This window comes from Vipera berus (genome assembly GCF_964194415.1).
Source record: "Vipera berus genome assembly, chromosome: 11".
NCBI classification, from domain to species: Eukaryota; Metazoa; Chordata; class Lepidosauria; order Squamata; family Viperidae; genus Vipera; species Vipera berus.
The window spans coordinates 19,001,731-19,022,069 of record NC_138214.1 but is presented as its reverse complement, the minus strand read 5'-3'; the positions used below and the strand labels follow the sequence as shown (position 1 = coordinate 19,022,069).

Below are 20,339 nucleotides of genomic sequence, written 5' to 3'. Positions count from 1 at the left end.
CTTCACCCAGCCGGACCTCAGCTTGAGACGGCTGGGCAACCGGGCTCCTCTCCGGTGCGGCCGCTCCTTCCCTGGGGCAGCTCCGGACGCCCAGGGACCCGCCAAGGCTGCAGCTGCCCGGGCGGGCTGCGCTCCGCCGGCCGCCTCCCCGCCCGAGGCAACGGGAGAGCCGGGGCGTCCGAGCGGGGCTGCGCGGGATCCTCCGCCCGGCGGGCCTGAGGGAGCCGCGAGAGTCCCAGGGCAGGAAAACGTCCCCGGGGCCGGCCGAGCTTTGGCCCCGCGCGGGAGCAGCTGCAGCCGACGCCTCGGACGGACCCTCCCGCGGCAGCCGCTGCCGGGACCCCGACGCCCGGCCCCGGGAAGAGCCGGCCTCCCTCCGGGAAGCGGGCATCGACAGGGCGTCCGAGGCGCGGCTGCCCCGAAGGGGAGGAGGGCCCCGCGCCCAGCCGCCCACCCCGCGCGGGAGCCGAGAAACGCCGCCGCCGCCTCTTACCCCGAGGCCGCGTGGGGCCCCCGGAGCTCCTCGCCCGGCGCGTCCCGCTCTCGCCGTCGTCCCCCGAGCAGGCCGGCGCGCTGCCAGCCGCCCCGTCCCGGCATGGGCCGCCCGCCGCGGGGCACTTTCCGGCGAGCCAGCGAGAGCAGCCGCGGGTGCCGCTCCCGGCCCTGGTCCGAGCGAGCGAGCGAGTGAGCGGCTCTGCGCGCAGGTGGCCGGCCGGATGAGGCCGCCTCCCGCCCCGCCCGCAGCCCGACGGCTTCCTCCACAGCGACCCTGCGCGCTCGGCCGGGCTGAGAGCCGCGCGGAGCTTGCGAGGCGCAGGGCGGGCGGACGCGGCGCCCGACTCCGGCCCGCCCCAACCGGCTCTTCCCTGGGCCGCCTCCGCCCCGCGCCCCGGTCCGCTTTCCTGAGCGCCGAAGGGGCCTTCCGCCTTGGCTGCGGTGGAGAGGTTGGAAGAGGACTGGAGGGCCGGGTCCCCCGGGGCAAGGAGCGTCCCAATTGTGCAACTCTGCCCCGGTTAACAGAGCTGGAAGGGACCGTGGAGGTCTTCTAGTCCAACCCCCTGCTCCGGCAGGAGACCCTGTATCATTTCTGACAAGTGGCTGTCCAGTCCCTTCTGAAGGGCCTCCAGTGATGGAGCAGCCACAACCTCTGGAGAGAGACAAGAATTCCACATTCTGAAGGGTTGCGCCTGGGATGTTGTGTGTGTCCACATAAAGGGGTCTCAGGCCAGAGTTTGTGCCTTGACACCCATTCTCAATTCTGGCAAATTGACTTTGTGTCCCCCTATCCCACTTACTTTCAGCTCAGCCTAACATATTAGGTGGTTGTTACAGGAAAATTAAGAAGTGGGATTTATGTATAACTCTTTGCACTTCTGCCCAAAAGGTGAAGGTTTCCCCTGTCCATTTCTTAGCCAAGAGAGCCAGTGTTGTCCGAAGACATGTTCTTTGATCGTGTGGCCAGCATCACTATACGCCAAGCCACTGAACACGGTTAGCTTCCCACCAAAATGGTGCCTATTTATCTACTTTCATCTTGCATGATTTCAGACTTCTAGGTGAGGAGGAGCTGAGGCAGAAATGGGAGCTCACCCTGTCACTGTCAACCTTTCAGTCAACACCCAGGTTCCTGACTGCTAGGCCATCATGCCCCATAAAATTAACTACTATCAACAGGCACTGCCCAATTATATCATTCATCATTTTAGTTTTCTCCAACGTACCCACTAGATAGCCTGCAAATCCGGCTACTCGGTTAACCTGAGTGCACAGCTGCAGGTCCGAAAGGCTACTGTCCCAAAGTTTCTGCTGCCACCGGGCAGGGGAAGATGGGCTTCCCAACCCAAGTGCTGCTGCTCTGGTTGGCAACCCTTTGAGAGAGGTCTGAACCTGCAGAACTACAGCCGGAAGGTGAAAGGAGAGAGGTGGCCTCTGCCTATCAGGTTCCAGGCAGATCCTGACCAGCTGGAAGAGAAGAAGGCCCAGGGGGCATTGCCCAACTCGGCTCCCTTCTGCTGCTGCACCATGTAACCCTCTTCCTGCTAGCTGGGCTTCCACACCCGGCGGGGGCTTCTCTTTTCCAGAAACCAGGCAGTTAAGGGAGAGCCCTGATGAAAGGCCTCCCATGCCAAGACAGCCAAGAAGGATTTGGTGGATCCTGCCTCCCCCCAGCCCCATCCTAAGGAAGAGATACTTCTTTAACCCCAGATCAGCCAAGAATGACTTTAACTTGACTCAGGTGCAGGTTGGGAGGTGATGAGGCCAGTCTCAGATGGACACGGCAGAAAAAAAGGTTTGCCAGGAGGGATCTATGTCATGGGTGCAAGAAGGGCCCATGTGCCAGCTGGCTTCCTTCTAAACTGACACACGGGATGCCAAGAGGATCCTGCCTTAAGATAACCTTAGTCCCCCTCCCTCCCCCCCATTATTCCCCCCTTCTTCTTTATTTATCAAATTTATGTCCTGCCTTTCAAGGCAGCCGCTTAGAAAGAGTGCCCAGTTGATTAGTCTCCTCTTATTCATGCCCCTTTCTCACCCAGGGTTCCCTGCATCTTACAAAGGAGGAAAGCAGATCTGATTTCTCATTTCTGAAACAAGCTAGACTACCAACTATTTATTTCTTCTGTCCCTAAAACTGTAGGAAGACGCTTGGTGCTAAGACTGCTTCCATACTTGACCAAATCCATCTCTGCAGGATCCCACGCGAGATTTAACTAGGCATGTTTGCTTTCCCCTTTTTTTGCTCCAAGATGCAAATAAATTATTCTGAAAACTTGAGCTGTCCTCAAAAAGGAATTTGGAGTAGTCCCCCTTGTGGTCAATGCAGTTGCTTTGCCTTTTGACATACATACTGGATAGTATTCATCAAGTTTAAAAAAATACACTTCTGAAGTTGTGTTGTAGCCACCTATGCAGGCACCCCCTATAAAAACTGGTACTATGAGGGGTTCCTTGGTGCTCTCTGAGCAGGGCTGTTTTCTTGCAGATGTTTAATTATCCAAACAAGGTAACAACAACATCTAGCACTGATGATGTTACCTAGTTTGGGTAATGAAATGTCTGCAATAAAACAGCCACGCTCAGAGAGCACCAAGGACCACTCATTTCAACTCGGTGAGTTACAAATATTCTCCTTTATTGAAACCTGTATTATCTCCTGGACCAGCGGTCCCCAACCTTTCTGGCTTGATGGCCTGGCGCGGGGAAGGAGAGGGGATGGTTCTGTGTGAGTGGCAGGCGAGTACTTAGATGTGCACGGCTCCATTTGTGTGAGTGGCTTGCCCACCGCTTGCACAGTCTGCTTCCAAATGGAGGTTGGGGACCCCTGTCCTGGACTGAGAGGCCCTGGTTTTCTTCACTTTAGTATTCCTACTCTAGGAAGGCATCTCCACAGAGTCTTGCTTGGGAGAAGTCCAAAGCCTCTGTTCTAAACCAAAAGCACCTATGACAACCAATAAAATCAAAAGCCGCACACTGAAATGATAAGAATCCTATTTGCCTACCAACATTTAGCCATGTTTAAAGATCCAGCCAGTGGTGGGATTCAGCCGGTTCACACCAGTTTGGTAGAACCAATAGCTAATTTTTTGTTGCCCAGGCCCAGAATGGACTTCTGGAAGTGGCATCCACACAGAGAACTGGTGGTTTACCTATTTGAATCCCACCACTGGATCCAGCCTTCTATGATTTACCTGGGAGTAAGTCCCATTGAACTGAGTAAACCTGTAAGGGAATGGAGCTGAACATCCCAACTGAAAGTATGGCTTATGGTACCCAAACATGCCCTGAAAAAGGTGGTCTGATGAATAACAAAGCCAAGTATTTTAGAAAGTTTAAATATGCACTATATTAGACAATGCATCTCATCTCCCCCCTCTTCCAAACAGGGCCTGCCACAACTCACATAGTTCTTCCTTTATGCATTGTTGTACATGTAGTGCCTGGGTTATGATGGCAGTTGAGATTGGGACTGCCATCGTTAAGTGATGCAGTTATAAAGCATGACATCACCTGACTGCATCACTTCACAATGACAAACTGGCAGTCCTGATTGCCGTTGTAACAGGTTAATGGGAATTGGGGGACTCTCGGGGAAGGAGCATGGGGTCACACGCAAGTATGGGGGACTGGAAGGGGCAGTGCAGGCTGGAGGTGCTGCTGGGTGGGAGAGAAAGTGGGAGAGATTTACAAGAGGGACTTGTGGCCTTCCCTGCCAGCTCCCCCATCGATTTCCTTGTGGGAAGCTATTGGGGAAGGTGGCAAATGGCTTTGCCAGGGCTGCAGTTCCCCTTCAATATTGCAGTTGTGAGCCGGGCACTGGGCACTCAGGGCATGGTCAACATCATGCGGAGCTGGAATAGTCAGAACTTTGAAGACCGTTGCACGTCCACTTTTCCAGCGCTGCATAACTTTGAACGGTCGTTGGACGAATTGATGTCAACTGATGTCAACTGATGACATCCAAAATAACTCCCAGAAGTTTACATCATAAAAACAAAACGTTATAAAGATGGAATAAAGCTTAAAAAGTCATTCTAAAATAATACAACACACACAATTTATTCCTTGAAGTGCTCCCAGAACAACTCAGATTTTAGAAGCTTTTGGAATCTCTAGACCAGGGGTGGGCAACCTTGGCTCTTTTATGACTCGTGGACTTCAACTCCCAGGAATTCTGGGAGTTGAAGTCCACAAGTCATAAAAGAGCCAAGGTTGCCTACCCCTGCTCTAGACCAATTTCCAGAAGAAGGTTGTCCCATTTCAAGGAAGCTGCAGCTGAAAAACTTGTGTGGAAGCCCCCCATCCCTTCACCCTAATGGCCTGGGAGCCATTAAAAGGTGTTGGCAACATGGACACATGACCAATTCAGCAGGTGGCTTCTGTGCCAAGAACGCCCTGCGAAGCCATGTAAAGCTTTATATGAGAAAACCAGCGCTCTGAACTTCACTCAGAAGACAATTAAATATTCCCCTGATCTTGAATACACAAACCGTGATAATTCTGCACCGGTTACAACTTCCAAGTAGACTTCAAAGGCAACTTCTCCCACAGCAGACAGCAGCAATCCAGATGAGTGGTGATAAGTTTTTGAATCACACATATGTGGCTGTTTAAACATAGAAAAAATGTAGTTCTTGCCCAGAGCAGAAGTTGGGAGGGAGGGGGCGGCAAAGTCTTGCAGGAATTCCCCTAGAGAGTCCGTCTCCTTCCCTACTCCCTGTGCCCCGTTCCTGGAAGAGTGAACAGGAAAGCACCTGTGGGACTGCCCCCTCGTCCTGCTTTCTCTTTGCACCAAATGATCAATGGGGTGCCTCACTTTCCACCACCAAATAGGAAGGAACAGGGAATATTCCTTGGAGTAGGATCTCCTGCCAGAAACTGGTCTTCCCACTCAGCACTGAGAAACTGGTCTTCCCACTCAGCTACAAGAAGATGGCTGCAGCTAGATGGAAGGGAAAGGGGGCAGCAAATGGGTCTGTGTACAACCTGTTTGCACAAACACACCAGTCTTGGAGACGCACATCTTTCAGTCTGATCTCCGTTTCGGACCTTATTTGCTCCGCTTTTTCTGGAGAAGAGAAGAGAGAACATCGGGGCATTCTGATGTTGACTGTGCAAAAAGTCTGACTTGGATCAGATCACTTTTGACTGCACATTTTCATTGGGGAATCCTTTCCCGTCCTTATTTTCTGTTAACAAAATCCAGCTGAATTAGAACATCAATAGTGGGCTTTGCACATAGGATTAGTTTTATCCTGAAGCTGGTCAGTAATGCTACCAGTTTAATGGACTACCTGCTACTCTGCAAGCACTTCCTGTAGATGTCAATCCCTTCTTGTGTGAGGGGCAAAATGTAAGAATCGATCCCTCACAATGACAGGCATCCACAACTCCTGAGAAAGCTGCCTCTCAGTCACAGGAACTGGAGTCTCATGGCAGAGTAGAAAACCGAGGTGGTGCTCTTGTCTTAACTGTTGTTCTCACATGTCGGACTCCATTACAGTTTAAAAATGGTTCTGGACCCTTGTGGTCCATTCACTCATCTGGGTTTTATTTGGCAAGATTCAACTTGCAAGTGGCCTTGTTTCTGCACTAGTGGAAACTGGCCTCACTCTGCCTCCTAGTTCCTGAGGTCAAAGTCTTACTATGGACTCTACCTCAAGAACCTTGATTAAGAATGTATCTTCTGGGGATTTCCACTTCAACATAATCATCTCAAAAACAACAAGCAGGCAAGCAACATCCTGTTAATTATAGCCCAAAGGAGAGAAGGATCATGAAGGCAAAAATCTGGCTGGTGATTAGAACTATTGTGAAAAAGGTCCAATACCAAAATGCCGACATTGCATCACATTTTAAACAAAATGAGAAATGATGCTTTTGCCTTTGAATAGGTCCCCTCTAAGCAAATGATCAGTTTTATATTTAAACATACAGTATAATTTTTTGCAAAAGGCATAATACGCTGAAAATTAGGAAGGGGAGGCAGAAAGAATGTGAGTGGGTTGGTGGGAATCCTTTGGGAATTGCTGCCCTCATGGGACGAGGCAGTGTTTGAATGCCATTTTCTGGACTTCTCTTTGAAGGAAGATGGCTGAAGGACAATTTCAAATCATTTTTAAAAGAAAGATTTATATGAGTGTTATTGCATCTGGCCTTAAGGCTGTAATAAACTGATTCAAACTCAGCTATTTTTTAAGAATTCGGGTATAAAACGATGCCCAGTGTTGGTGTTCAAATGTCTTCCAAACAACACAGACATGTCATTTGTTTTTCTCTGTGTGACAGGCAGAGAAATTCCATTTGAAAAATACCCACTTGGAAAAACCATTTCCCCATGCGGGAAGCAAACCAGGACCAGAAAGGAATGTTTCCCAGGCACAAACTGACTGGCACCAAGTGGGTCACATCCGGCTGTCAGCCACGCTTCTCTTACACAAAGCTGCTGTGCGGGATGAGAATCCAGGCAGAAGAAAGCTGCCTGCTCTGGCCAGTCAGCCAGCCTGGTGAACAGGCAGTATTAGGAGAGCCCCACATGGGGGACAGAGTTTGCAGCCTGGGCAACTCCCCCAAGTATGTGCACGTGTACATGTGCACATATATGCATGTGTGATCACATGATAAAAGTGAAATATGAACTAAGGATGACTACTGTCCAAATGTTTCCAGGCTCTGCTGGGGGTTGTGGGGTGTTGGCTAGAAAGTATTGGCCAATGCAGCTTTTCACAGAAGCATGGAAACAAAGAGCTAAAAGGAGGGGATTTCCCCAAATGAGGGAGAAATTAGCCTTCCCACAGATATGGCTAGGGAGATTCTCAATCATCCAGGTCATGGTTGTCCCACAGGTGCTTTTCCCCCCAAAAAAGACAACTGGACTTTCTTGGTTTCTCTCTTTTGAAAATGTTTGACTTCTCATCCAGGAAGCTTCTTCAGTTCTAACTGGCTGGTGGGGAATGGAAGGATTGATTTTCTTCGCAGTCAGCCGGTCATTAGCCCTGTGACAGTTGTTGAGGAGTTGGGAGTTTAACTGTATCCTCAAAGTCACCTGAATCAGAGCACAAGCCTGTGTAGAATCTTCTCGGGATTGCTGAAAGGACTGTGTTGTAAATATCGCCTATCTCCTGTTTACAATGCAGTAAATCAACATTTAAAAGCTAAATGAAAGACATGTTTTTGCCATTTCCCCAAATATACAGTAGTTCCCTTCCCTTCCCTGGCGCCGCTCAAGTGAGGCCTTCTCCTGCATCCCAGGTGGTGGAGCCTTGACTGAAGTGACTGGGCAAATTCCCTAGTGCAAAACTAGAACTGAAAAGAGGAGATGCATTTGCACAGGAAGTAGCCTTCTTTTCATGTTTTCTATTAGCTGCCAAAGAAAGAAAATGCTTTATCTGGTTCTCCCGATTTCATAAAACTAGACCTGTCTCAAATGACATCAGCTTCCATTTATAACCTCCCACGGGTTTTTTGTTTTTTCATCTTTCTTCACAGACAGGAGAACAGAAGCAAAATGGCCTCCTGTCTGGAAGCCCTTCTACTTCAGGATAAGCGGCATTCCTGGGTGAACAAACAAGGCTCATCCTGAAAATGCCAGATAGCAGAGCTTTGAAAGAAACCCTGGAAGGAGCCTCCAACCAGGTGGGAGGAGGGTCTTGAGACAGTTTTTGATTCTAGGTCTCCGCAGTTTCCTTGTCAAGTTTTCCAGAAGTGGCTTGCCGTTGCCTTCTTCCTAGGGCAGACAGTGACTGGCCCGAGGTCACCCAGCTGGCTTTGTGACTAAGGTGCCACTAGAACACACTCTCCCAGTTTCCACCTGTTGCCTTAAAACTCCACCAAGCTGGCTCTCAAAGGGATATTATCTAAAAAAAATGTCAAAAAGAAAACAAAACAAAAAACAAGAACTTTTGAAGTCTATATTCTCAGTCATCCAGGTCACAGTTATCCCAAATGTGCTTTTTCAAGATGCAACTGGACTTGTTTTTCTTTGAAGATGTTTCGCTTCTCATCCAAGCAGCTTTTTCAGCTCTGACTGAATGGGGGGGCGGGGGGGGGGGAAATGGAAGGATTTATACTCCTTGTAGACAGCTGGTCATTTGCATTCTTTTAGTGTCCTCAGGATCACCCGAATAGTGCAAGTGGGTGTGGAGCAGGAGTCTTCAAACTGGCCCTTTTATGACTTGTGGACTTCAACTCCCAGAATTCCTCAAGGGCCGAGTTTGAAGACCTCTGGTGTGGAGCCTCTTTGGAACTGCTGAAAGGACTGTGTTGTAGACTGGGGATAGGTGATGTTGTATCCCTCCCCCTCTGTTGAGGGAGAACTGTTCAGTTTTGACATAGATGGCCTCTTTGGCCCCTTTCAAACCAGCGGTATCCTCTGTCCAAAATGTGGACTTTGCTGTCTTCAAGAGTGGCCTTTCTCTTTTAAATGCAGATGGACGGCTGAATCTTGTCCTGATGGGTTTGTTCCGCTATGTTGTGCCAGGCGTTTGTGAAGTGGTTGTTTTGTTTCTCCAATGTACAGACCTGCACATGGCTCACTGCATTGTATTACATATACCAGGTTGCTCAGTTTGTGTCTGGGTGTTTTATCCTTGGGGTGGACAAGCTTCTGCCTTAGTGTATTTGAAGTGTGCACGTGTTATGTTGTCTGAAGATCCTCCTCAGCTTTTCAGATATTCCTGCAACGTATCGAATGACAACATTGCTTTGTTTATTGTTCTCCTCTGTTATGGAGGGGCTCCTGCTGGGTCTTTTTTGGGATTTGATGAAGGTCCACTTGGGACAGCCACACTTTTTGAGGGTTTCCTTGATATGTTTTAGTTCTTTTAGTTCTAATACAGAAACATGTAAAATGATGCCTTTTATATTAAGATGATGAAAGAATGTTAGGATTGACACTTTATTAAATATATATTTCATCCAAAACCTGTCCTTGCATCTCTCCCTGCTAAAATATAGCATCCTGCAATTTCAAAATTTCTTAGAAATGCATCATTCCTATTCGTAGTTTATTAAAAAGTAGTCTCAAATGCCAGCAACTTTTCAATTCTAATCTGTGAGTCAGTCAAAGTTCCTACTCATACCATAGTTTTAGTTACTTATATAGCATTTTAAAATGTAGTATTTTAAGGATTGGAAGTGACAGTTGAAAGACTTTGTGAGCTACATAGATTTATACTGCATATGCCTGTCAATATTCATTTACAAAACAATTAAAGAATTTACACATATTATGCCCTGCCCCAATACAAACACTAGCAATTATATTGTGTACACCACCAATATTGTCAGTTGGCCTCTTTGGCTGCAGCACAGGATGAACAATATGTAGACATGGCAGACGGTTAAGAACATCACTAAAATGTATGGAACCCCGTAACGTTGCCCTTTCTGTATCAATCACCTCCAAACCAATCAACCACATTCTATAATTTTGTAAAATTGCACTGTATGATTGTTTTTACTTCACACTGCCCTGTGTCATCGGTGTTAAGCGGTCTTACAAATTTCAATGATGTTGATGATGACAGCAGCATTCTGCATATTAGATGTTGTGTTTATGGACTTCGCCTCGGTCTGCCTTGGCCAGCTGCAGATGCTTCACTGGAATAGCATCAGATCATTTACTGACACTTTCCAACCCCAGTTTCTTGGTTGGTCACAAAAGAGAGAGAAAAAAAGAATAATCTTAACTATTATTTTTTTGAATCTCAATATTAAGGGGAAAAAAACTTATTACAAAGTCAGTCACCAGAGCAGAGAATTTACTATTTGTAAACAAGCATTAGTGGGGAAAAGACAGGCTGCTATGTAACCAGCAAAAGGTAAATAAATAAAAACCTCTGTAGGTCTCACCACAGTAACTGAAACATATTGCAAATAAGGATTAGTTAACGCAACATCGCAAATTTCTTAGTGAAACATTAGAAAAAAATAAGAAAAAAGCACAACTGGATGTGACAAGCATGTAAAAGGTTACACCATATTACATGTCATGTATCATGTTATCAAAAGGGGTGGGACTAACTACATCAAATAACTTATTTTGTTCCAGGTTAATCGACTACTTTTACAGACAGCATATTGTCTCAATAGAATAACCTAAAGACATAACTCAACCAGAGGTTACAAAGCGATATTCTTCTGCCATGAAACTCCAAATGAGCCGTGGTGGCGCAGTGCTTAGAATGCAGGATTGCAGGCTAGGAGTCCAATCCTGAGGAGGCTCAAGGTTGACTCAGCCTTCCGTCCTTCCGAGGTCGGCCAAGTGAGGACCCAGATTTTTCTGGACAATATGCTGACTGCTTGGAGAGGGCCATATAAGTTTAAGGGTGATTGCCATTTGAATGCTAGATTCAAGTCAGAAGACCAACAGCAGCGTCCCTTTCCAATACCAGTTGTCCTAATGTGGAAGAGCGGAGATATTTTCAAGCAACCAAACTGGCTTAAGCTGCTGTTGTCAAAAGAAAGTAGGATCCTTACCCCTGGTTTTGACCAAGAGATTTCCTTTTCAACAAACCTACTTAATTACCTTGTAAGCACCCAGACATAATGATGGAATTAAGTCCGACTCAAATGAAAACTATTAAATGTATATGCTGCCCATCTCACCTCTAAATTACCATGTAAAGTTTTATTTCCAGGCCAAACCTGGAACAATATTATATTAGTCAAGAGAAGGATAAAGCTGACATTTGTGTCCAATTAGAATGATATATGAAATAAAATTTCACATGGAAAATTAATTTTAATGGATATGTAGGGCCCCTTTTCTTAAATTCCTCTGGAAAAAACAGCAAGTATTTTAAAAAGAACTTTCCTTACACAGAGATTATTTAAATTCAGTTTGTTATAAGCAGAAATAACCTTAAAGAGGTTCTTTTAAGTCTCCCTGCAGATACCTTTACATTTGCATAGAAATAATATTCCACATCAACTTGCCCTTTTTTACATTTGATGGCAAACAGAGCAAGGAGTACAAAGCAATTTATCCCAGACTTTATTTAACTGAGAGAATCAAAAGTCCAATAGCTGGAATTTTAGGAGAAAATAAAAAGGGGCCTGTAAAACTCATAGTTAAGAAAAAACAGCAGATACGTTCAGTAAGAAACACACATAGATAGAACAGTTTTTACTCTTCAAAACCACAAGTATGCAACAAAATAAAATTAATTTAATAGGTAATAATACAAAATAAGGTACTAATTACACCATGAGAATTAAATCACGTATAAGCTGTCAACTACCGCCTACATCTGGCTAGACAAGAACAAAGAATTTCATTTCGAGAGCTTCTTCCAGAACCTTCACAATGGACGTGCAGAACCCCAAAAGCTCAGCTTGCTAAACAAATAGTTTCCTCATTTCACAATCAAAAAGCCAGAACTCACAGAGAAAACCCACGGCCCTTTTCAGAAGTCATTCTATAAGAGACACGGGGCGGGGTGCCAGATCTGACGCAGCTGACCAGGCTCCACTCGGAGGTCAGACGTTGAACGGCGTGTTCCATGTTTCCAGAATCAAAGCCTCCCGTGCCAGAACCACTCTGCATCTCTACACGTAACTGCTGACTAGTCTGGGGCAACTTATTTTTTTCTCCTGCATTAGAGAGAGATCCCAGATCTCTTGTGGGTGATCTGGGCCAAATGGCTTTTTTCTCGTCTTCTTCCACAAGACCTTTTGAACCAATGGGCAGGGAGTGAAGAGACGGCACTGATTTGAACAACTAAAAACGGATGAAAACACTGAAAAAGACTTTCTGCACTTGTTCCCTTTTAGTTTTTGGACAATAAGTGAAATTGGATAGCGTTTCCCAAGAAAGCAAATGTTTTGAAACTGTAACATAGTATTCTGCTAAAGAAGGGTGGCCTTCTGATCAATCAGTTAACTCTAGATAGTCAGTGTTTCCTTTCGTCAACAATCTTGATGGCCAAGATAGGGTTACATTCAGCCATTCTCCTGACACAGAATCAGCAGAAAACAAAACTCAGCAAGGAGCTATCAGTAGCGCTCTTCAAAGAAACAGGAGTAAGAGAAGCTTGTGGTTTCCGACATGGATCCTGCCAGCCTTTTCACAACATCCATTATAAATATTGGCAGAAACAGAGCAAGAGGCAGGCCGGCCAACCACAGAGAAAGGTTTTCATTGAAAAGCAACAAAAACGCCTTCGTTCGGTTTTGCCGTCTTTGCTGAGAGCACCTTCGCTACGGCGTAAAGGTGAGGATCATCCAACTGATGACAAAGTAGAAAAGGAAAATGGGGTAGACGACGAGAGCTTTGCGGTTGGGGGGTTGGCTGTCGGCCAGGAAGGCGGTAGAGGCTGGGAAAAGAAACAACAAAGAGCTCATGTTGGCAAAACAGGCACCGGGAATACAACAGATCAAATAAAATCAGCCTCACATCCATACCCACCCAAACCAGGTCTCCTTGCCAGCCCTCGCCTCCTCCCTCCCCGAGGGAGAGTACAAACTACCATGCTTGCTTTTTGTGGGGTGGATCTGTGCCAGGAGAGGCCTGCCCGGCCTTTTTGCGCAGCTTGCCCAGATTGGCTGGGGGAGGGGGGGTAGGGGGCAAGCAGAAAGGCATCCCCTCCACAAGCCCCGGGAGCAAGGATGAAAGGCTGGGAGGATTCCTGACTTCCCAAAATCTAAGGCTGTCTACCTCATGGAATTAGCAAGAGCCAATGTGGGAAACAATAATCATTTATTTTGTTATTTATTTGCATCCCGCCTTTATTATTTTTATAAATAAATCAAGGCAGCGAACATACCTAATACATCTTCCCCCTCCTCTTTTCCCCACATCAACCCTGTGAGGTGGCTTGGGCTGAGAGAGAGAGGGACTGGCCCAAGGTCACCCAGCCGGACCTGAATTCACAGTCTCCCGCCTCTAGCGGGCGCCTTAACCACTAGACCAGGGGTGGGCAACCTTGGCTCTTTTATGACTTGTGGATCAACTCCCAGAATTCCCGAGCCAGCAGGGTTGGATCAGAAATTCTGGGAGTTGAAGTCCACGAGTCATAAAAGAGCCAAGGATGCCCAGCCCTGCACGAGACCAACTGGCATTATCATTACAAAAACCAAATATCAAGGCTGTAAATTAAGCTGGATAGCCGTTCAGCATTTCAATGGAATATTAATGCTTGTGTAATTTTAATTAATTTTGAAAAACAGTGTGATGTACTGATTAAAGGTGGATTAGTACCGAGTAGATCCAGATTGAGGTGCCCCCTCAGCCTTAGAAAGCCGAAGGGAGACCTAGGCCAGTCCCTCTCTTGGCCCAGCCTGCCTCGCAAGAGTGGCTACAGGAATAAAACGAGGTTCCTGTAGAAGCCACCCTGAACTCATACCGAATTGGCAGGATTATATATACAGTAAATACCTTTGTTTCCTTCAGAAGTTTAACAACTAAGGAAAGCTTCCCAAAGCAAAAACAACAAAATGTTTTTAGAATAAGATATGTAAAACAATATGGATTGTTCTTATACCAATGAGCTACCAGTTCATTAAACTAAAAATCTCAACTTCTACTTTAAAAAAATCAGGTTCACTTATTCCAATTGCAGTTGGAAGCAGCAATCTGCAAGGGGTTGTTGGGAAAAAGCCTGAACTCAGCTCCTTTCCTCCTTACAATCCTGCTTGAAAACTGAGAGCAAAGAGAAAAACCGGGTCTGCTAATGAAGCAGGCAAAGTGGAAATGCAGAAGAGGCTCTGTGCCTCCTCCAGCCCAGCTCGGCCATCCAGGCAGACCTCAAGCGAAAAAGCAGTTCGTCCCTGATCTGTAGCACCCCCTCTCTTTTAGACTGAAAAAGGGAATTGTGCTTCTACAATTAAACAAGTCAAACGGGATGGAAATATGTATGCAAAATCATAATCCGGATAACCTAATTGATAATAATAGAAAGCAAGAAGGGTATACATTTCATTCCTTTTATTATTCAATTAACATTAACGTATTTGCTCGTATCAGGAAATATAAATAAACCCCAAAGTCCATAGAATTCTTGATCCCAGCAAACAATTCTTCCCAGGACAAGGATCTTTTTTGGAAAGAAAGCCTCAAGGGCAATAGTGTTCAAAATCAGGTGTCTGGTACCATCTTTCCCCCCTCCCCCAAAAGGATGCTCTGAGAACTTCAAGTCTATCTTGGGAGGTACAAATGCTCTGGTATTACTTTATCCTTATCCTGAGTCCTCGTGTCAAACTTTTGTTCATTAATTCTTTTATGCCAAGTTTGTCCTGGAGTTCTTGGTATTCTCTGAGCTTGGCCGTTTCCTTGTAGACATTTTATTTTTCAACTAAGTAAATGTGGGATTCTCTGCCTCAGTATATAAAGTAGCTTGCCCTGGCAGTTTTTGTGGGGATCTGGTTTCTTTCTTGGTGTTCTGTGATTGTTTCCTTCCTCACTGCTTGTCTGTAATCTGCATAACCAACCACCTTCCCCTCAGTTCTGCATGTCTAAAGGTAAAGGTTCCCCCGCACATGTGTGCTAGTCGTTTCTGACTCTAGGGGCCGGTGCTCATCTCTGTTTCAAAGCTAAAGAGCCAGATCTTGTCCGAGGACGTCTCCGTGGTCATGTGGCCGGCATGACTAGACGCCAAAGGCGCACGGAACGCTGTTACCTTCCCACCATAGTGGTCCCTATTTTTCTACTTGCATTTTTACGTGCTTTCGAACTGCTAGATTGGCAGAAGCTGGGACGAGTAACAGGCGCTCACTCTGTTACGTGGCACTCGGGATTCAACCCACCAAACTGCCAACCTTCTGATCGACAAGCTCAGCGTCCTAACCCACTGAGCCACGTCCCTTCTGCATGTCTACCACACCCCAATCTTAGTCATCTACTTCATGCATTTTATGAAGTGAATTATAGCTCTCAAAAGTTTATGCGTTTTAATAACGTTAGCCAGGAAAGGTGTTCTTTCCAATTTCTAGCTATTATAAACTAACACGGCGCTCCTCCTACACTGCATATGCTACAGTTAGTGAACTCATTTTCTGCTACTCCTGTTTTTTTTAAACAAAATGTGTAATGCAACCCACAAAATTCTGATCAACACAAGTGCTGGGATTATGGTATGCATATGAACTCAGGGAGGACCCAGTGGTGCTCGTTCTCATGTATGTAGATAGTTCTGGCTGCTTTCCATTTCCAACTTACCTAAAGTTGACCAGCCAAACATTGTTACTACGACTAAAAGACGCACAATGAAGCCAGCAGTCCCACTGTTTGCTATTAGTACAAGCCTGCACACTAAAAGAGCCACGGTGAGTGGCAGGATGCAGTAGCCCAGGACACAAAGGCTCTGAAAGAAAGATCTGGACAAAAAAGAGAGAAGTCTTGATAAATGATAATGTGCAGAGATGGGAGAGAAAAAGGGGTAGAGAACTACACAACTACAGCCAGACAAAATGGGCCCTAAGCTGTCTGCTATCCACCTGCCCGTCATTAAAAGATTTTAGAAAGCTTCACAAAATCAATTGTTTTAGCTTTCTCCTTGATGAGCAAGCTAGTAGCAGGAAAATAACATTTTAAAAATTAAAATGTTTAAAGGCTGTTTTAAAAATTAAGATGTTTAAATTAACATGTAAGTGGAATTTTGCTTGAATGGGATTTTCCCATGTAATTTACCAGAAAAGATAAGATACAGCAGGCTAGAAAAGTCAGTGCCTTCCTAACCATACCCAAGCACTCCAAATTTGTTGGCGATGTTGATTTTGCTCACCAAGTTCATGGTGACCTAACCCTAAACATAAGTAGAATTTTCCTTGAATGGGATTTTCCCATATATTTTACCAGGAAACATAGATAGGGCAGCCTAGAAAAGTCAGCTTCCTAACCATACCCAAGCACTCCGAATTTGTTGGCGATGTCCATTTTGCTCTATGAGTTCATGGTGACCTAACCTTAACCCTAAGTGGAACTTTCTTCCAATGGGATTTTCCCATGTATTTTACCAGGAAAGATGATAGGGCAGCCTAGAAAACTAAGTGCCCTCCTAACCATATCCAAGCATTCCGAATTTGTTGGCGATGTCCATTTTGCTCACTGAGTTCATGGTGACCTAACCCTAAACATAAGTAGAATTTTCCTTGAATGGGATTTTCCCATATATTTTACCAGGAAACATAGATAGGGCAGCCTAGAAAAGTAAGTGTCCTCCTAACCATACCCAAGCACTCCGAATTTGTTGGCAATGTCCAATTTGGTCTCTGAGTTCATGGTGACGTAATCCTAAGTCTGCGGTAGCGAACCAATGGGATGCGTGCCACAAGTGGCACACAGAGCCCTCTCTGTGGGCATGCGTACCGTCGCCCCAGTCCTAGGCCTTCAGCTGGGTTTTATAAATCTTTTTGCTTTAGGCCGCCGCTGCCATGTGCAAAAAAAAAAGGTTCAATCAATCAATTCTAACTTCTCATGGGAAAAAAAATCTCGCAGTTGGAATTGATTGAACTTTTTAGTCCCACCCAGTCTGCTGTTACCACCGCAGCCACGCCCACTCAATGGGTCAACACCCACCCAATTGGCCCTGCCCACCTGGCAGCTGATGATACATAAGTGGGTTTTGGGTTGCAGTTTGGGCACTCGGTCGCTAAAGGTTCACCATCACTGATGTAGGCTGTTTAAAAGGGCCTGGTTAAAAGGGCAGGATCCTTAGGCTACATGCATGCCCCAACTTATATCTTTTGGGGCTCCAGAGCCCCTGCTCTCAAGAGCATGCTACTGATCTATTGTTGTTCTTTTAAATAAAATAGTGAATTCAAAAATTCTGAATAAAAAAAGTCTTCTTCCCAAGACCAGAAATTGCCCGTCAGGTATGCCATTTTATCATCCTAAAGCACAAATTTTCTGCCCCTCAATTATAAAGCAACAGGTCATCTGGTGAATCACCAAGGTAGTCCAACTCTTCCCCCACCCCAGAAGACAGCTCCACAGGTCTCTTACATGGTTCCTCCAAGGAGCTTGGAATTTAGTGTTATGACAACTGCTCCAAACCAGATGATAACAAAGACTTCTGCAAACTGAGGGCCTCTGTCTTCTGTACTATCTGCTGCTCCTCCCTGAAGCATTCTAAAGAAGAGAAATGGATTAGGACAAAACAGCAGATACCTCTTTTCTGATTTATTAGGGTTTCTCTTTCCCATTACAAATGTGTCAGTACCTATAGGGTAGGATTGGGACAACCTACTGCAGCTAAACTGAATTATCCTGGCATACGTTATCTAGACACCTAAGAATGTTTTAGCAATCTGGTCGGACAATAGCATAATCTTTATTTACTATTGTGCCACGTTTTATTTCTCTTCATGGTAGTCTGAGTATCCTTCTCAGACAAAAAATATGGGACAGAAGTATTTAATAAAAACTGTGGTAGAAGCCTGCTCCACTTGATTGTCCCATCCCCTGGACTAAGGCCATTAGCATAGAAGCTTAAAAATTGGTGGGTTTATAAAAGAAAAATGGGTTATAAGATCTGTAATTAAAATGTTCAGCACAGGAAGAATGAAGTGCAGGCTCTTATGCAATGTAGAGATTTCAATATTCATATGCATATTTATTAAATCAAGCCCATACATTTGGTTCTTGGAATGGCGCTCCCTCGGAATTTGTAATATAAATTACTGCATTGCATTTATATTTTGCCAGTGAACAACACAATTTTAGAGCATTAAGTTGGGGGAAGGGGAAATAATATAAGTACTTACAGTGCAAGTAAAACACATAGGATTAATGGACCCCAAAGATCCCCTGTAAATAAATAAATCATACAGATAATTTCTACAAGGGAATGCAGAATTTATAACCCCAAATGGTTATTTTTAAAGTTCCTCCCTCCCTCTTGTGTTATACTCTATTTTGAGGCAAATATGCGTTCACAGAATTTAGCACAGTTTAAGCTTTTCAACATTAATTCTGGCACCTACAGTCTCTGAGGAGGGCGCTGCTTTTTTTGGGATACATGACATGGACAAATTTCTTTCCAACTGCTTTTAAATCTCGCATCTGAAAAATTCAATGAAAGTTCAGTCAAAAACAAATTTAGATAAGATACATTTACATAAATTATAGCAATGCTAATTGCCATGACTGAAGTGAATTTCTCTTTTCTTGCTTCTAGTACTGGTAAAAAAAATAATTTAAACATAGAGATTCCAATTTCCCCAAATCTGGGGATTTCACTCCCCCAGCTTCTTATTCAATCCTGCTAACTGATTAATTAAAAGTACGATTGATACCTCAAATGAATTACTTTTAAACTACAGTAATTAACAATATGCAAATACATCTTCAAACTCAACACAATATTCTAATCCCAGCTCTGAAAGCTTGAGATTTCTTGGAATATTGTACTGAGTTTGAAAATGATTTTTGTACTACTTAAAATATTGCTTATGAGAGCAAATTAATGCAGGTAGGAGAAAAATTGTACAAAAAAATAACTGTAAACAGGATAACTGTAATCTGGCACAAAGCAACTGAAGCTCTTTTTAATGGCTTCATTAATATTACCACAATAAACTGATTTATCAAAATCATCCAATGTTTATATCCTTGGATGACTTATTTTTGCACTTTATTGCCAAGTACACCAAGATAAATCTGATGGAAATCTCTTCCCTTCACCAAGACACTTACGACTGTCTCTTTTACTGGTTCATCTAATGTGGAATAGTCTTCGTCTGGGGTATTAGATCCCACTGGAACAGTAATTTCTCCTTCTACAGGGATATCTTCTGATATTGACACATCTGCAAGACCTGCAAACTGTTTATACAAGGTTTAAAAACATTTACTCAACTATATCTACCAAGCAATTAATAAACAGCACAGGAGTATTTGCATTTGGAAATATTTTGTACCTGATCAATCCCAGATAATGGGAAATATAACCAGAAGCATGCAGAATATCTTGACATTTAAGCATCCCAAACATGAAGTGACCTGAAGTGACTTTATTTCAGTTGGAATGGATCTAAAACAAGTCTAAATCCTGATGGCAAGAGTCGTTACAGCCACTGTGGTATCAGAATGCTTTGATTTCTATATGATTTTATGCACTTCTTACTTTCATATCTGAATTCAGATATTCACTCCCACCCGCATATTACAGAGAGGGATATGAACAGGTCAAAGAAGATTTTGGGGAGATGAATTACAGTATCTCAGAATTAAAGACGCGTTGAATCTCAACGTCTTTTATTCAGAAGGTTCTGTGCGCTGCTAGTCTGTTCTCCAACTAATTTCCAAGATAGGAGGAAGCCGCCTTTTCAACCCTATTCACACAGAACCTAAAACGGCGGAGGGGAGAGAAGGCGGAAACTCAGCCTCCCAACCAGCCGCTTCCAGCCCCAATCAGCGGGGCTGCCTCCGGAGGCTCGGGCGACGCCGCCTCGGACGGGGCTGCACGGCAGGCGCTGCCTGGAGCGACGGCGCCGCAAGGCCCGGCTCTCCGCCTGGCCGCTCGGGACCACGCTCGGAACGGCCGGCAGCTTCGCGGGCCCCGCCGCCCCTTCTCCTACCAGCGGCTTCGTGGCTCCGTCGGCCGCCGCCGTGTCTCCGTCAGCCGCCGCCGCCGCCGCCGCCGTCGCCATCTCGAACCGCGGTTGTGGACCGCCGACGTGGAGACGGCGTCGTCGCCGCGCGACGTCGCCGAGATGACGTCAATGGGCGGGGTTCCTCCAAACGCACGACGCGAGGCCAGGAGGCGGCCCCGGGGGCGGGGCGTGACGTCATGCAAAACCGAGGGGAATCCGGGGACTCCCCGCGTTTGGGCGCCGGAAAGGCCTCCCCAGTCGGCCTGGCAACAGCGGCGCAGCCCGGAGGCCCAGCTGCGAATCGGGCA

The 20,339-nt window shown here is 45.6% G+C and overlaps 2 protein-coding genes across 4 annotated transcripts in view; both read right to left on the bottom strand.

Annotated features, from left to right (window-relative positions):
• Positions 1-702, bottom strand: part of STARD8 (StAR related lipid transfer domain containing 8) — a 56,068-nt gene extending 55,366 nt beyond the window's left edge. The window contains exon 1 of the mRNA XM_081336851.1: positions 494-702. The gene's annotated coding sequence lies outside the window, so the exon portion shown is untranslated. The remainder of the gene's footprint in view (positions 1-493) is intronic.
• Positions 703-8,491: 7,789 nt separating this feature from the next.
• On the bottom strand, positions 8,492-20,134 carry YIPF6 (Yip1 domain family member 6). Of its 3 annotated transcripts, none has more exons than XR_014027589.1 (8): positions 20,017-20,134; positions 19,133-19,261; positions 18,421-18,499; positions 18,202-18,244; positions 17,441-17,566; positions 15,656-15,813; positions 11,886-12,815; positions 8,492-10,144 (listed from the first exon to the last, which is right to left on the bottom strand). XR_014027589.1 is itself a non-coding variant. In XM_081336636.1 (8 exons), exons 1-7 carry the CDS (start codon positions 20,086-20,088, stop codon positions 12,700-12,702), a joined length of 723 nt encoding a protein of 240 aa, XP_081192762.1. In that variant the 5' UTR covers positions 20,089-20,134; the 3' UTR covers positions 8,492-10,144; positions 12,695-12,699. The 3 variants fall into 3 exon arrangements, 2 of the variants coding, with proteins under 2 accessions (XP_081192762.1, XP_081192761.1); XM_081336636.1 differs by having other exon boundaries at positions 12,695-12,815; XM_081336635.1 differs by lacking the exon at positions 8,492-10,144 and having other exon boundaries at positions 11,647-12,815.
• Between the last annotated feature and the right edge of the window lie 205 nt (positions 20,135-20,339).